This window comes from Pristis pectinata, chromosome 19 (genome assembly GCF_009764475.1).
Source record: "Pristis pectinata isolate sPriPec2 chromosome 19, sPriPec2.1.pri, whole genome shotgun sequence".
Classification (NCBI taxonomy): Eukaryota; Metazoa; Chordata; class Chondrichthyes; order Rhinopristiformes; family Pristidae; genus Pristis; species Pristis pectinata.
Window position 1 is genome coordinate 9,871,859 of NC_067423.1, and position 17,182 is coordinate 9,889,040.

General features: G+C 46.0%; 1 protein-coding gene across 15 annotated transcripts in view; it reads left to right on the forward strand.

Annotated features, from left to right (window-relative positions):
• Positions 1 to 17,182, forward strand: part of celf2 (cugbp, Elav-like family member 2) — a 633,618-nt gene that overhangs the window by 602,020 nt on the left and 14,416 nt on the right. For 10 of the 15 annotated variants that reach the window (XM_052034302.1, XM_052034293.1, XM_052034298.1 and 7 more), the window contains 3 exons: positions 10,085 to 10,120; positions 11,601 to 11,717; positions 15,323 to 15,502. In XM_052034302.1, the coding sequence (XP_051890262.1) occupies positions 10,085 to 10,120; positions 11,601 to 11,717; positions 15,323 to 15,502 (333 nt within the window). The remainder of the gene's footprint in view (positions 1 to 10,084; positions 10,121 to 11,600; positions 11,718 to 15,322; positions 15,503 to 17,182) is intronic. The other 5 variants (XM_052034296.1, XM_052034306.1, XM_052034297.1 and 2 more) reach the window with 3 other exon arrangements.

Consider the following 17,182-nt stretch of genomic DNA (forward strand, 5'->3'; position numbering starts at 1 on the left):
GAGCCGGTGATCGGCCGCAGGGAGGGCAGGGCGGATGGAAGTGGAGCGCGAAAGGTGAGGAGGTGCGGGGTGAGGAGGCAGCGGAGCAGGATGACTGGATGCCGCACCTCTTCACCTTCTGCAGGACTGCAGATGCTGGAATCCAATGAAAAGCACTCTGATGCTGGAGGAACTCAGCAGGCCGGGCAGCATCCGTGGAGAGAAGCAGGCGGTCAACGTTTCGGGTCAGGACCCTTCTTCGGGACTGGAGATAGGGAAAAGGGGAAGCCCAGTATATAGTAGGGATATATAGAAGCCCGATGTATTGGGCTTCCCCTTTTCCTATCTTCAGTCCCGAAGAAGGGTCCTGACCCAAAAAGTTGACCGCCTGCTTCTCTCCACGGATGCTGCCCGGCCTGCTGAGTCCCTCCAGCATCAGAGTGCTTTTCAGGGAGCAGGATGGTCCGGAGTGGAAACTGGGAGCGGACCGGGTAGGGTGGATCTCAGGCGGACGTGAAAGGAAGACGGCAGGCTGGAGCTCCGGCGGACGTGAAAGTGGGAAGGCAGGTTGCGCCTGAGGCGGACCTGAAAGGAAGACGGCAGGTTTGTGGCTTAGGCGGACGTGAAAGTGAGAAAGTAGGCGTGTGGCTTAGGCGGACGTGAAAGTGAGAAGGCAGGCTGGAGCTCCGGCGGACCTGACAGGGAGAAGGGAAGGGTGTGGCTGAGGCGGACGTGAAAGGGCGGTGACCTGGCGGACCGTGTCGGGTGAACCAGGGGCAGGGATAGACGGAGCAAGGGGGCAACTGGGCAGGGAATTCGCAACAGTCATCAGCCGCAGGGTGAAGCAGGGAGACTGGAAGTGGAGTGGGCAGTGTGCGGACACGACGGGGTGAAGCACAGATCGATGCGGGTAAATGGGATTAGTGTAGAGCGGTGCAAGGGCGGCATAGACAAGGTGGGCCGAAGGGCCTGTTCCGCGCTGTTTGACGCTGAGCTAACCTTATAGTCACATTCATTTGTGTCTCATGTGAATATTTCAATTATGTAAAAGACAGCATGTTTCCTGGTGAGGCTGGGGAGCTAGTACCACCCTTCTGTGCTTTTAAGCTTCTGGGATGGGTGGTATTTCTTCCGCAGGTCACTCTGTATCCAATTCAAGCACACAGCTCACCTAACATCACAGTAAGATGGTCCCACAAATCATTGTAATATTTATGGTTAAAAATGCACCTTTACATTAAATAATAGGAAGCACTTCTCTGCACTCACCTACTCATTTCAGCTTGGCTTAGCTGCGAACACACTCTCATCCATCAGATGCACGCAAGGTCAAGTCTCACTGTAGAACTTGAGGTCGTAATTGAGGTAAACCAGTGTGGCACAAGGGAGTGTACACTGTAGGATGTGCTGTATTTCAGACGAACCTTTAAACTAAGGCGTGTGATGATCATTGAAATAATACCATAGAACGCTGGAAACACTCAATGTTAGGTGGCATCAGGGGAATGGGAAACAGAGTTCGTGTTTCAGGTGTCTACAACCTGAAACGTTAATTCTCGTTTTTTTCTCTCTCCACGGATGTTGCCTGACCTGATGAATGTTTCTTGCATTTTCTGCTTTTGTTTCAAATTTCCAGCAGGTTTTTGATTTTCGTGGGTTGATTATTGAGTACTAGTCAAAAGTAGACACTTCCCTTGGTATGCTGGGTCGACATTCCCACCTACAGTGACACTGCCAAATTAAAAACGCAAGCTGCTGGAAATGCTCAGCAGGTCAGGTCGCATCTGTGGGAAGAGAAGCAGAGCGAGCGTTTTGGGTCAAAGACCCTTCATCAGAATGGAGAAGGAGACAAAAGAATCTTGTTAAGCTGCAGGGAAGTGGGGAGATGTCTCTGATAGCATGAAACTGGGGTGACCATGGGGATAATCACTACCAAAAAACATTCATCTTCTTGTTGTGGCCTGTTCCTGTTTGCAAACTGCCGTATTTTTCCTGCATGTCACCCAGCCATGTTGGGAACAACTGGCACGTCATTGAGCCTGGTGCCTCTGTACTGTCATCACCAAGTCACTGGGGACATCATAATACAGGTTAAGATCTTTGATCTTAATTCACGTTGAAAGCGCAACTCTCTGGCATGTTGGAGCAAGTACTCCGTTGGCAAGTAATCCATTGTGGGTGTAAGAGAGCTTTTGGATGTTTCTGAGAGATGTGGTTTGGGGCTATAACAACATTGGATTTCCCTCATATATAAAAATGTTTTACTTACTGATCCAAGTTGCTTTTGCTCATTTGCCTTCCAGCAGATGGAAATCATCTTGTTTTAAAGAAGTTGTTAATTAAGTATAGAATAATTTGCCTAGAAATTGGATCCATTTGCATCCAAAATACCAATGAAAAACATTTTGTGTCTGCTTTAACACAGTTGTGCCCACATCTGGTTGAAGTTCCCCCGTCAAGCAATTGGACCAGACATTTCTGTGTACAGTTTACCTTGGCATGGGAGTCATTTTCTCCTTGTCACTTGCATGTGTGATGATGCAATTAAAATGTACAGCACTGAATACTCCACTGGTGATTGAAACTGGTACAAAAATGTGTAACCCATGGCCTGCATTTTTTTTCACTTGCTGTTGAACAAGGAAGAAATCCCACACCAAACACGAGTGAATTGAAGCATCCCCTTTGGGACATCAATGTTCTGCTCCCACATTGTGGCTGGGAGCCAGCGGGATCTTTTCACTTTGCCCCAATCCACCTGCATAATGATCCATCCAGCGGTGTCCCGGGGCCCCTTGGAGCAGCGGAATAGATGTGTGGGTGTGATCTTGTGGAAAGTGTGCCCAGACTCCTTGAAGACGCATGCCCATCCCACTGCCGTATTTTGGAGAAGGGAAAAAGTGAGCAGTGATGGGATAATTGGGGTATGGGGTGGTATTTGCAGGAAAAGCCTTAAGCCTTTTACGCAGTTGCTGAGGCTGCTTGGAGAGTTTCCTTTCAGGTTGTGACACTCCCTGGAGGTAATCACGTGTTAATTGTGATACCCACAGGCAGTTGGTGTTGAGAATCATTCAGGTTGAGTTTTAGTTTACCAAAGTCAAGGAAAACACCCCAACAAATTAAATTTCAAGATAAATTTCAATAATTTTTTTTGAAATTCATTTTTTTTTCTCCATTTTTTGGGTCCCCAGTAGGGTGTTTGAGCCCAATATTTAGCACACCAAATCTAATTTCTCAGCAACAGATTCTTGCAGCACAAATAGAGGCCATTCATTCCATCATGAGTATACCAGTTCTTTGAAAGAGTTACCATTTAATCCCACTGTTTTCCCACCCCACTGCCCCACCAACCCGTTCTTCCCTTTGTCCCTAAGTCTGTTTCCTTTTCAAGAATACCCAGCCTCTTTTTTTCTCTTGAAAGGTGCCATTGCACTTTCTCTCTGCAGCCTTTTGGGCAGTCCATTTCCAGATCTTAATTGGCTGGGCACTCACTGCATGTAAAATGCTTCCAGCCAGCATAGGAAAATTAGGTACATTGCCCTATAAATGCATTGAAGCAATATTAATAGTACAGTAATGTTGTCATTGTCCTCAATGTGAACATGCTCAAAGACATACTCTTGTGTTGCATTGTACTGAAGAATCCCCTTTCTCTTAAATTATAAAATATCTTTTCAAAATTGTCTCAGTGATGCCTAACAGTCTTGATAAACTGCCAAGTAACCTCTCCTTCCCACCCACTGCCATGTCATAGAGGCTAAAGTCAATGAATTACTCCCTCCCCATCCCTCCTCTCAACACTTATAGAACATAGAACAGTACAGAACAGAACAGGCCTTTCGGCCCACGATGTTGTGCTGACATAGCTATTCCCTCCTACTACAGAATGCCCATATCCCTCTATTTTCCTCTCATTCATGTGCTCATCCAAGCCCCTCTTAAAAGCCCCCAATGAATTTGCCTCCACCACCCTATCAGGCAACGCATTCCAGGCATCCACCACTCTCTCAGTAAAATAACATACCCCTCACGTCTCTTCTGAACCTCCCCTCCCTCACGTTAAATGCATGCCCTCTGGTATTGGATCACTCAATAATGGGAAAAAGATATTGCTTGTCCACCCGATCTATGCCCCTCATAATTTTATACACTTCCAACAGATCACCCCTCAGCCTCCGCCGCTCCAGAGAAAAGAGCCCAAGTTTGTCCAGCCTCTCCTGATAGCACATGCCCTCTAATCCTAGTAAACCTCCTCTGCACCCTCTCTAAAGCCTCGACATCCTTCCTATAGTGAGGTGACCAGAACTGCACGCAATACTCTAAATGCGGCCTAACCAGAGTTCTATAGAGATGCGTCATAACTTCTTGATTCCTGTACTCCATACCCCGATTAATAAATGCAAGCGTTCCATAAGCCTTCCTAACCACCCTGTCTACTATATCAGAGACTGCATCAAAGATTAATGGCTACAAATGATGGTGCTTCATACAGAGACCCAGGAGATAGAGAAAGAGCCTCAACCAGAGTGGCAGGGAAACGGCTCAAAAATCAGCTCGGCAGAAATTGCAGTGGTTCCAACTATTCATTTTCTCTGTGATTGCATTTTGTTTTAAACAGTGGTATTATGCAATTTAAGCTTTGGTCAATGATGGAGCAATAGTGCTCTGTCATTTCGTGATCCTCCAGCCTGAGAGCTGGCTTGAGGCCTTTAGAAGGTGAATCCAGTTTTATGCGTAGTCTGGAGTGAGTCACAGAGCTTGTGCACTCTACATTTTGATTGCTGATAAGCCAGGAGAAATCAGAATTTAAGCAGGGGGCACCAAATCAAATCTTAAACGTCATTAAATTTAATCCTTCAGATTAGTTTCTCTTCCCTATTCCTGACACAAATGCACAACCATTGTGAATCGCACTAAGGAGGTGCTTCTGCAAGGGCCCTAAAGTCAATGTCAAGTTGATTGTCTAATGCACAAGTACGTGTGTGCACAGGTGCAATGAAAAACTTGCAGCAGCATCACAGGCACAGAGCGTCAGAGATACAACATTCACAAGAAAAACATAAATTAAACAAGTAGAACAAAAAAAAAGTCCATTGTAGTGCAAAGTGGTCATGGCGTTACTATACTGAGGTAGTGATTAGAGTTGTGCAGGTTGGTTCAAGAACCGAATGGTTGAAGAGAAGTAGATGCTGCCTGGAATGCGGAACAGGCCTTATGAAAGCAGGCTGAGGGAACTCGGCCTTTTCTCCTTGAAGAGACGGAGAATGAGGGGGGATCTGATTGAGGTGTATAAGATGATGAGAGGTATTGGTAGGGTAGATAGTCAGAGGCTTTTCCCCAGGGCTGAAATGGTGGCCACAAGAGGACATAGGTTTAAGGTGCTGGGGAGTAGATATAGAGGAGATGTCAGGGGTAAGTTTTTTTACTCAGAGAGTGGTGAGTGCGTGGAATGGGCTGCCGGAAACGGTGGTGGAGGCTGATACGATAGGGTCTTTCAAGAGACTGTTAGATAGGTACATGGAGCTGAGTAAAATAGAGGGCTATGGGTAAGCCTAGTAATTTCTAGGGTAGGGACATGTTCGGCACAGCTTTGTGGGCTGAAGGGCCTGAATTGTGCTGTAATTGTTCTATGTTCTAAGTAGCTGTTGTTGAATGTGGTGGTGGGACTTCAGCTACCTGTCCTACCCGGCTGGAACTCTAGATATCACAAGACCTATTTGAGTCTATCCCTACCCTGACCCGGTGTTGACACATGCATGCTCCCGAGTTATTAGATGTGGCTGATCTGGCTTAGTTTTCTTCCTTTCCAAGTTGAGAGATATCATGATCAAGCTAGGGCTTTACTCTTTGGAAACAAGGAGGATGAGAGGAGACGTGGTAGAGGTGTACAAAATATTAAGAGGAACAGATAGAGTAGACAGTCAGTGCCTCTTTCCCAGGGCACCAATGCTCAATACAAGAGGGCATGGCTTTTAAGTAATGGGTGAGAAGTTCAAGGGAGATATCAGAGGAAGGTATTTTACCCAGACAGTGGTTGGGGCATGGAATGCGCTGCCTGGGGTGGTGGTGGAGGCAGGTACATTGGCCAAATTCAAGAGGTTACTAGATAAGCATATGGAGGAATTTAAAATAGAGGGATATGTGGAGGAAGGGGTTAGATAGTCTTAGGCCAGGTTTGAAGGTCAGCACAACATTGTGGGCCTAAGGGCCTGTATTGTGCTGTACTGTTCTATGATTCTATGATTAGTTCAAAGCCATCAAGGAACCCATCTCTCGCCCTGTGTAGAACCTTCCTGATCTTCATTTCCATTGATTTCAATCACCCACAGGCTGCAAGCATCATTTCCTCCCTGGAATAATTGTCCCCATCCACACTGGTGTTGTGATTAACCACCCGGCAAGCAGTGCCTTAGGAAATCTACAGATTTTCCATATCATATGATTGATTGTCAAAGAGAGAAATTTGTTGAGCAAAATTGTAGTCTTGTAATTTCATTTATGCTTTGCTCTCAGAGACTGTGGTTACAATGAGGGGGGGGGGGGGCGGGGAAGCAGAAGAAATTCGAAACGTGAGAAGTTTTGACTGGAAGTTTCCTCTGACCCTTACCCATTGTTTCCCAATCACTGTCTTTGCCAACTAATTATCAATAAATCTAAACAATTTTCACTGGTTCATTTTACAAGCTCGGGTCTGTGTACAACATGATGTATGTGGCATCCCTTCTGAGGGCAAATGTTTAGATGGTTCGTTGCTAGCCCTCTGCCCAGAACCAGCAAGCCTTCCGTTAGCTCCCACGTCAATTAACTGTTCCCTCCACTCCCTCCTCCCCCTCCCGCTCCTTCCCCCATTTCCCCACAAGTGTTGTGAATGGCTTCTTTGTCAACGTGGCTGTGGGTTGATTGGTGGCAGCCGAGGCTTAAGAGGTTTGGAAATTGTTGAGTGCTGACACTTTCCTTCGAGATGCAGGACAGAATGGGATGGGAGACTGGTGGAGAGAGCAACAAATATCTCGCTTTCAACAGGGAGGCGGGGGGGGGGGGGGGGAATTCTCCCCGAGTTAAATGTGCAGTGTAATACCATCGGTGCATTGAATACTTTTGCTGGAATTTATTTCCATTGACTTCAGGTGTAATGAACTTTCAGTACAAATTGAGGGGCAGTGTTCGTTCTGAAACATCAGCCCTATCACTGTTCAATGGGAAGCTCACTGGGGAGCTCTTTAAAACACAAGAAGTGGAAGTATAGGCCCCTGAGGCCATCTAACTCTCCTGAATTATTGTCTGTGAAGACAGTGTCCTTCCACAAAACATCTCTCCATTGTGTCACTGTCAGTAGATTTTACCATGCTGCACAACTAACGACTCTGGCTCCATTCAGTATTATTGATCAGTAAGATGTCTGCTGTCATCTGATAAGAACAGGAGACAGCACTCACAGCGCTGGATGTAACACAGGTTTGTTTCGGGCTCCCAGTTGGATCAGCTGTCTGACAGCATGATGCATTGTCCTGCTTCACCTCGTATTTACTGAAGCTTTATTTTTACTCCCTCCCCTGTCACTGTCACTGTCTCCAGCCCATTATGTGGATGGATGGGTAAATTGACCCTAATAAAGTAAGTGGTGGAAGCTGGGGCCAACAGATCAGAATCTGTGGAGAATACAATGGGAGCGGTTTAATGATGGGTGACGCAGACTTAGTGGCCTGAATCCAGTCTTGACGAAGGGTCCCGACCCGAAATGTCGACTGTCCATTTCCCTCCGCAGATCCTGCCTGACGTGCTGAGTTCCTCCAGTGCTTTGTGTGTTGCCATTAGTGGACTGCAAGGCTTGTTTTCGCACTGATTGAGTTCTGACCCTTGGACTCGGAGCTCTGCATTCCTCATATTCGGGTCACATGTTATTCCTTGATCTCCTTTGTGCTGTTGTTGGTGGCCAGGCCTTCTGCTGAGTCCAAAACTCTGCAATTCCTTCGCATAATCTCTCCATCTGTCCACTTGTTTAAGATGTTTCTCATGACCAGGTCTGTATGTTCCAGTTTAGCAGAATAAGGGGTGATCCCACTGAAAGTTACAACATTCTTTTAGGCTGGAGGCAGGGAGGAGGTTTGAGGAGTCTAAAACTCAGGCTCACCGCCTCAGAGTAAGAGCTAGGCCTTTTCGGGCAAAGGTAAGGAGTAATTTCTTCACTCAGAGGATGATAAATCTTTGGAATTATGGAGGCTTGTGGAGGCTCAGTCATTGTGTTCCTTCAAAATGGAGATCAATAGCTTTCTGGATGTTAAAGGGATTGAGGAATATGGGGATAGTGCAGAAAAATGACCTTGATGAATGGTGGAGCAGGCTCAGAGGGAAAGATGACCCACTTCCACTCCCAGTAGTTGCCTGTCTCTGACCAATCTCTGGTTACCTGTGCTGTAATATTCCATATATGACTGTGTGGAAGATTTGGTTGACAATCCTTGAGGCATTTTACTGTGTTAAATCTGTTATATGAATACAAGTTTTGGTGGGGTCGAATTTTCCTTTGGCAGTCTGCATCCTGATGGATGCTGTTGAATTCAATATTGATTTAATTATTGGGAGGTTTACTTTTCTGCTTTTTTCCTGGCTACCCTCTCTTCTGGGCTCACTGATGTGCATGGCTTGGGCCCAAGGGTATATGCATGCTAAACACCCAATCATTGGCACATTACGATTCACACCGAACATCCCACAAGTTTTCCAACAGTAATCACCCAAACGCATCCAGAAGCAGAACTGTTGGCGGCATTCACCTTGTTAGTCTGCACATTGGAATGTAGGAGCTTCCTTTGATGTTGTGCAACAATAGGATTGGAGAAATTGAGAGGTGATCTTATAGAGGTGTATAAAATCACGAGGGGCATAGAGAGGGTGAATGCACAGTCTTTTCCTGAGGGTTGGGGAATCAAGAACCAGAGGTGAGAGGGGAGAGATTTAGTAGGAACCTAAGGGGCAACTTTTCACCCAGAGGGTGGTCAGTATATGGAACGAGCTGCCAGAGGACGTGGTTGAGGCAGGTCCATTGACAACATTTAAAAGATACTCGGACAGGTACATGGATAGGAAAGGTTTAGAGGGCTATGGGCCAAATGGGACTCGCTTAGAATGGAATCTTGGTCTGCATGGACCAGTTGGGCCGAAGGGCCTGTTTCCATGCTGTATGACTCTATGACTCAAAGTTAGAAGTATGTCATTGGTCAAGACAGAATTGCACTGTGTATTACAGAGTTTTATAGATCAGCAAAGTTCCAGCTTAGACTTATTGTCTTACAATCAAATAAATGATATCAAAGAGCTGTCAGTGGGGAAATGGTAATCTAGGAATTGGAAGAAGCTTGCATTTATTTAGAGTATTATTTTGCTTTAAAGAAAGGTCACTTGAAGGTGGAATGGTCAAACACCACAGCCGCTTTTCACATACAAATTTCCACCAGACAACAAAGAAAATCAGTTTCCTGTTTGTGTTGGCCAGGAGACTAGGAGCACACTAGCTCTTCTTCAAAAAGTATCTTTAATATTCACCAATGCCTGAATTCCTGAATTTATCTTAAGGACGGTAGCTGTAGATATGTAGCCCTCCTTAGTATGACACTGAGGCACCACTGGTATTATTTGCCAAGCCAAAAGTAAGGCTCAAACCCACAGTTGTTTGATTTTAGCGTGGGAGTGTTAGCAACTAAGCATTGCTTGAATTATAATCAGCCAGGGGTTCCGACTTCCAGGCATGTTTCTGTATCCTTATCATTGAGTGCACAATTGTGTTGGCTTTAAGTGAGGAGTTTCTTGGGGTGTATGGAGTGCAGAAAGACAGCACCTCAGGCAAAAGCGGAAGGTGTTTGTTGTCCTACAGGTGCATTTGATGGAATAACACCAGCAAGGTACAGCTCAGCTGGGATGTTATTGTGGAGCTAGGTGGATCTCCTGAGGATGTACAGCAACGGGATTTGTGAAAGCTGCATTGATGTAGCGCACAGAGCTGCAACTCTGACTTTCCAGATATTTTGTTACTTAATATTATGATATAGTAGAGAAGGTAGAAGCGGTCTGCGCCTGTGCGTGAATGTTTTTACGTTTGTTCCCGCAGTGCAATGGGGCAACAACAATCAGCAGTCGATGCCTGGTATGTACTTTATAAATTATTTTTGATTTTTGTAATAGTATATACTTACGGATAATCTACCTTAGATTAAACAGCATCTGCCTTCAAATTCTTTCCAACATGAACTCCACAGTTAACATTTAGAATGGCACACAGCACCTATGTGTGTGTGTAAACAGACCGCACTGTCACTGGTAGGGTGATTCACTTTGAATGCGGCATGCTTACATAGCCAGTTGCCGTTAGGAGTGCAGATTTTCTAATAGAAAAATAAGCATGGTGTGAGCTTACCATGACAATCCTACCCACCATCCTGTCCCTGTCACCTGAAGACCAAGCTTTGACTTCCTTTGCAAATATATTTACAACGTCATCAGTTCTTGCCTGCTTTTTTTTGGGGGCACATTCATAATGGAAACTGCCTATGTAAACTTGTCTTGCTGTAGTAGCCTCTTCCCACCACTGGAGGTGTTGCAGCACCATGGGAGATCGACTAATATATTTTGATTTTACAACATTTTTATAAATTTTTATACTGAAGGAGTGGATTTGGGAGCCAAGCTGGCGAATAGGGAGAGATGGCGGGGGAGAGAATCCGACTTGGCAGAATAGACTATAATACTAATGGTGAATAGGTAATAGTCTTGCTGTGTATGAATTAACTAATCAAATTCTTCTGTTCTATCATTGGCCACCCTGTTCCATCTGCCAAAGTCCTTAAGCTCTGCAGTTGCCTCTCTAAACCTCTCCATCTCTCTCCTCCTCCAAGAAACTTCTAGAACCAACCTATCCGACCCAGCTTTTGCTTCTTTCTCCGATGTGGGGGCCCCCAACTGATTATTTTTTTTTGTGTTCATTCTCCTGTGAAATGGCTTTGGTTGTTTTGCAGCGTTGAAGCAGCTCGATAGCTGAAACCCATTGCTGTTGCAAAGAGGAAGCTTGCAACAAAACGTTCTTGTTTTAGAGGAAAGAGTGACCACAGAAAGGAGTTGGGGGGGGGGTGGGGTGGCGGAAGAGGAGGGACGGATTTCATTTGCGACCTGTTTTGCGTCCAAATGAAATCACGAAGAGCAGCACAAACCAGGAAATTCTGCTCCTCCATCTTGGGGTCAAAATGGTCTTGTTTGGAGAGCTGTAGGGCTGGTATCTGAAAACCAAAATGGAACTTGGTGATCTCCTGTTGTTCATCGATTCTACCCCATGTGTCCCTTGGCAGGTCTACATTTCTTTTTCTCCCCCCCTTGCTTGTACCAACCTCCTTGTGTCCCTTGCCAATCGCCCCCACCCTTTGGCAAACCAATTCTTCCGCCCCTCCCCTCGAAGTCCACTGATTTCTCGCCCAATCCTCTCTGCGGGCAACTCCAGTCACCCAACGAACTGCCGACCGATGCTCCCCCACCCCCTGGGTTTTCATTATTGGTTGTTTATGAGCCTTTCTCCTCCAGGTGCAGTGGTAATGGTTTCTTTTCTTCTTTCCCATGTGTGTCTTCCATACCTCCAGTAGCAGGAACAAATAATTCCGGCACTGGTGCTGCCATGAATTCCTTGACCTCCCTGGGAACGCTCCAGGGTCTGGCAGGAGCCACGGTTGGGTTAAATAACATTAATGCGCTGGCAGGTACAGTACACATGGGGTGGGGGTGACTGGTCTATGGGGGGGCGGTGGCGGTGGGCCGGGTGGGGTGGGAGGAGGGCCTGAAGGAAGGGGATCAGTCTGTTGGTAATGTGGTGCACACTGCCATCTACTGTTCAGGGAGACCCATTTCAGAAACTCACCTCAATGTTTTCAAGCATTCTCATTTTTTTAAAGGGATCCTTAACTCTTGTGTCATTTTGACTCTCAACTTGTTAACCCTAAAGGACTGTAAGTGGTGTCTTATTGTTATTCCTTGCGTAAGATGGACTCTAGCTCTTTGTCATTGCAGAAGCGTTGTGGCCTTGCCTGCTAAATTACCGATCTCTGAACTTCAGTCAAATTTTCCGGGACACTGTCAAGTGGGAGCCACACTTCCCCCTGTGAGGAGACTCATTGGGCATTGAGGGCACCAGTTAAACCAATCTCTTGAGAGAAAGTTAAAGAGCATAGGCAGAGTCCTTGCTTGCAAAGCTGTCTTGATCGGCGCAAAGTGCCTCCCGTATTTAGGAAGGAAGAAGAACCAGATGATTGAACAGTCATACAGTACCTTTGGCCCACCCATGTCCACGCCAACCCACCTGTACTAATCCTATCTTCCAGCACTTCGCCCCTGGCCTTCTATGCCTAGGCGATTCAAGTACTCATCTCGACCCTTAAATGCCGCTAGTGATTTTGCTTCCTCTCAGACAGTGCATTCCAGGTCCTCACCACTCTCTGGTTGATCCCCTCTAAATCTCTTATCCCTAATCCTAAATCTTTGCCCTCTAGTTTTATCTAGCCTGATATGGGAATAGTTTCCTGTAGTCAGCCCTGTCTGTACCCCTCAGAATTTTATATGCCTGTTAACCACCTCCGCTCCAGGGAGAACAGACCCAGTCTCTCGTAACTGAAATGTTCCATCTTGGTGAGCCTCCTCTGCAGAATGGTAAAGGGCCATCTGTTGGCTTCCAGTGTCACAGAATTATAGGGGCAATTTGGCCCATCTAGTCCACACTGGCTCTTCGTAACAACAAACTAGCTGGTCCCTCTCTCCCACCCTCTCCCCATGGTCCTGTGAGACCCAACTCCTTTTTGAATGCCACAGTGGAATCTGCCTCCAGGACTCCATCTGGCAGGGCGCTCCAGCCAGTCAGTGTACGGAGAAAAAATTGTTTCCTCAGACCACTTTTTCTTCTTTTGCCAATCGCCTTCATTTTACGTCCTTTAGTTCTTGATCCCTCTGCCAACAGGGAGTTTCTCTCCACCTACATTGTCTCAACCCTTCCTGATTTTAAATATCTTTGACAGTCCGGTCTACTCCAAGGGGAACAACCACAGCTTCTTCAGTCATTCCACATAACTAAAGTCCCTCGCCCCCTGGAATTATCTTGGTCAATCTCTTCTACACCCTCGCCAAAGCCTCTACGTCTGTCCTGAAGTGTTTCACACAGAACCTGACAATACTCCAACTGTGGTGTTTTATAAAGATTCATCATGACTTCCTTCCTCTTGTAATCAGTGCCTCTCATTATAGAGCCCAGGATCCCAGATGCTTTTCCAACCACAATCTCAACCTGCCTTGCCACTTTCAACAAACTAATTCCATATTTTCTAACACAAGAGGAGGAGATTATTTGGCCCATTGAGTCTATTTCTGGCTCCTGTAACCTACTTTCCCCATATTCCCATCAACATCCCCACCCTCCTCCACCAGTCTTACACTGTGGGGACTTCACTGCGGCCAGTTAACCTACCAACCCACACACCTTTGGGATGTGGGAGGAAACCGGAGCACCTGGGGGAAACTCACGCGGTCATGGGAAAATGTACAAACTCCACACAGACAGGGCTGGAGGTCAGGATTGAACCTGCGATGCTGGGGCTGTGAGGCAACAGCTCTACTGGCTGTGCCACTGTGCCGCCAACTGTGCAAAGTTCTTGTACCCCATTTAGAATCTTGCTCCCCAGTTTATATTTGATTCTTCCTGCCAAAATGTAACACAAACCATTTCTCAGCATTAAACTTTACCTGCTGCTCCCCACCCATTCTACCAGCCTGTCCACGTGTCCTCAGAGTCTACCATCCTTATCACGGTTCACTGCACCTCCAGGTTCTGCGTCCTCTGCAGATTTGGAAATGATGGACTTCTCGTGCATGCTTGTGTACATACATACCAGAAGCAGTGATTCTGGTATCAACTCTGGGATTTCCACTCTCCAGTCAGAAAGACGGCCTTTCACAACCACATTCTGTTTCCCATTACTTTGGTAATTGCCTGTCCATACAGCCACAGCCCCTTTTATTCCTTGGACTTCAGTCTTACATAGAACATTACAGCACAGTACAGGCCTTTCGGCCCACAGTGTTGTGCCAACATTTTATCCTGCTCTAAGCTCTATCTAACCCTTCGTTCCCACATAGCCCTTCATTTCTCTATCATTCATGTGTCTAAGAGTCTCTTAAATGTCCCTAATGAATCTGCCCCCACAACCTCTGCAGGCAGTGCATTCCACGCACCCACCATTCTCTGTGTAAAGAACTTACCCCTGACATCCCCCTTATACCTTCCTCCAATCACCTTAAAATTATGTCCCCTCGTGTTAGCCATTGTCACCCTGGGAAAAAGTCTCTGACTGTCCACTCGATCTATGCCTCTTATCATCTTGTACACCTCTATAAAGTCCCCTCCTCCTCTCCAAAGAGAAAAACCCTAGCTGACTCAACCTCTCCTCATAAGACATGCTCTCCAATCCAGGCAACATCCTGGTAAATCTCCTCTACACCCTTTCTAAAGCTTCCACATCCTTCCTATAATGAGGCGACCAGAACTGAACACAATACTCCAAGTGTGGTCTAACCAGAGTTCTATAGTCTTGATGCTAAATCTGTTATGTGGCCTTTTGGAAGTCCATATATACCACCTGAACCCCATTTCCCCTTTCAACCTCTCTATTAATTTATCAAAAAAAATTCCACCAAGTTATTGAGCCACAATTTGCCTTTAACAAAGCTACTGTCAGATGCTCAGGTCTCCTCTTATTGGGGATTCTCTTGCCTTTTCTTGAATGTAGGGCACCCACTTGATGTGACACTATTCCCTTTTAACAAATTCCAGTTTGTTTATAGAAGGGAGGTGATCTAGGAAATCAGCAAAATAATTCCTGATCATCACTTGATGCAACCCTGAGCTCTAAACTGCAGGGAATGTTACCTTAATGGAAAATGGCTCATCCTTGTTTTGGATTTACACATTAACTTATTTCCCGAGATCCCTTTTCACAATAAATTTTGCACAAGCATATTTCACACATTGGTGTCCATGCTCAGTCTCTCTCTTAACTTGCTTCTGTTGAGTGTGGGTGAACATCTCTGGAATGCGATTGGTGCCGAGCACGTTGGTAACCATCCATCTCTCTCAGCCACTCAAGTCCATGACAATCCCAAGTCAGTTGCATGTTGCCAGCATGTTGCATGACCAAGAGTGGAACAGTGGAAAGCCTTATCATGGGAATGTAAGAGGGTAGCCCTTTCTGTAAGGAACTATTGAGTGAGTGCAATTTTTTTTCTTTATTGTTGGTTTGATGTAAAGTTGCTCAAATGCTCTCAGGTATGGCGGCGCTTAATGGTGGACTCGGAGCGACTGGCTTGACAAACGGTTCGGCTGGCACCATGGACGCCCTGACTCAGGCCTACTCAGGAATCCAGCAGTACGCAGCGGCTGCACTGCCCACATTGTACAGTCAGAGCCTGCTCCAGCAACAGAGTGCCGCGGGCAGCCAGAAGGAGGGTGAGTGCTCGTCCGCTAACTCTCTCCTCTCTCGGGCGTTCGGGGCTGGAATTGTGGCGTTTACATTCGCCAAGTGCAGCAAATGGACGATCCCAGTCAAAGTCGAGTTTATTGTCATATGCACAAGTACATGTATGCACAGGTGCAATGAAGAACTTGCTTCACAGACATGTAGCATCAGATACACAACGTTCACAAGAAAACCATAAACTAAACAGGAAAGAACACAATTAGAACAAAGACCATTGGTATTGGTTTATTGGTATTGGTTGGTTATTGGTATTGTAGTGCAAAGTGGTGCAACAATGGCTAACACGAGAGGACGTAATTTTAAGGTGATTGGAGGAAGGTAGAAGGGGGATGTCAGGGGTAAGTTTTTTACGCAGAGAGTGGTGGGTGCATGGAACACACTGCCTGCAGAGGTTGTGGGGGCAGATACATTAGGGACATTTGAGACTCTTAGATAGACACATGAATGATAGAAAAATAGGGGGCTATGTGGGAGGGAAGGGTTAGATAGATCTTAGAGCAGGATAAAATGTTGGCACAACATTGTGGGCCGAAGGACCTGTACTGTGCTGTAGTGTCCTTTGTTCTATGGCCATAGGGTTGTTATATTGAGGTAGTGATTCGGGTTGTACAGGTTGGTTCAAGAGCTGAATGGTTGAAGGGCTCATTGAAGGATCTTGTGTGCCTCATTAATTAGATTGAATAGGAAGGAGTTGCAGGACCAGGTGGAAAGTTTAAAGAAATGGGTCTGGTTGGATTCAGTAGGATAAGTTTATTATTGTCTCATGTACCAAGGTGCAGTGAAAAGCTTTTATATGCGTGCCATCCAGACAGATCATTCCATAAGTAAGTACATCGAGGTAGTACAAAAGGAAAGCAATAACAGGATGCAGAATGTAATGTTACAGTTATAGAGAAAGTGCTGGTAGACAATAAGGTGCAAGATGATAACGAGGTAGATTGTGAGGTCAGGAGTCCATCTTATCATACTCAATAGTCTTATAACAGTGGGAGAGAAGCTGTCCTTGAGCCTGGTGGTACATGCTTTCAGGCTTTTGTATCTTCTGTCCGATGGAAGGGGAAAGGAGAGAGAATGACTGGGGTACGAGAGGTCTTTGATTATGTTGACTGGCTTCCCGAGGCAGCAGGAAGTGTAGACAGAGTCAATGGAGGGGAGGCTGGTTTTACGTGATAGACTGAGCTGTGTTCACAACTCTCTGCAATTTCTTGTGGTTTTGGGCAGAGCAGTTGCCGTACCAAGCCATGATGCATCCGATAGGCTTCTTTCTCTGCTGTAACATTCTATAAAGAGCTCTTGGCCTGAGGCTTCATTACTGTCAGAAACACTTTAAAACCAGTGGTTTTCATGATATAAGTACTGATGAATCCATTAAGGTGTTCGGTTCAATAAGCAATGGATTGAATGTTGCCAATCTCAATCTCTCTAAATAATGCATTGTTGCTGGTAGGGTTTTTTTGTTTCATATGGATTTGTTTCCGAAATAGTCCTGTGTAGTCCAAAAAAACAAAATACTGGAGAAACTCAGCTGGTCAGGCAGCATCTATGGAGGGAAATGGTCAGTCAACGTTTTGGGTCGAGACCCAAAACGATGCTGCCTGACCTGCTGAGTTCCTCCAGCGTTTTGAATTTTGCTCCAGATTCCCGGATCT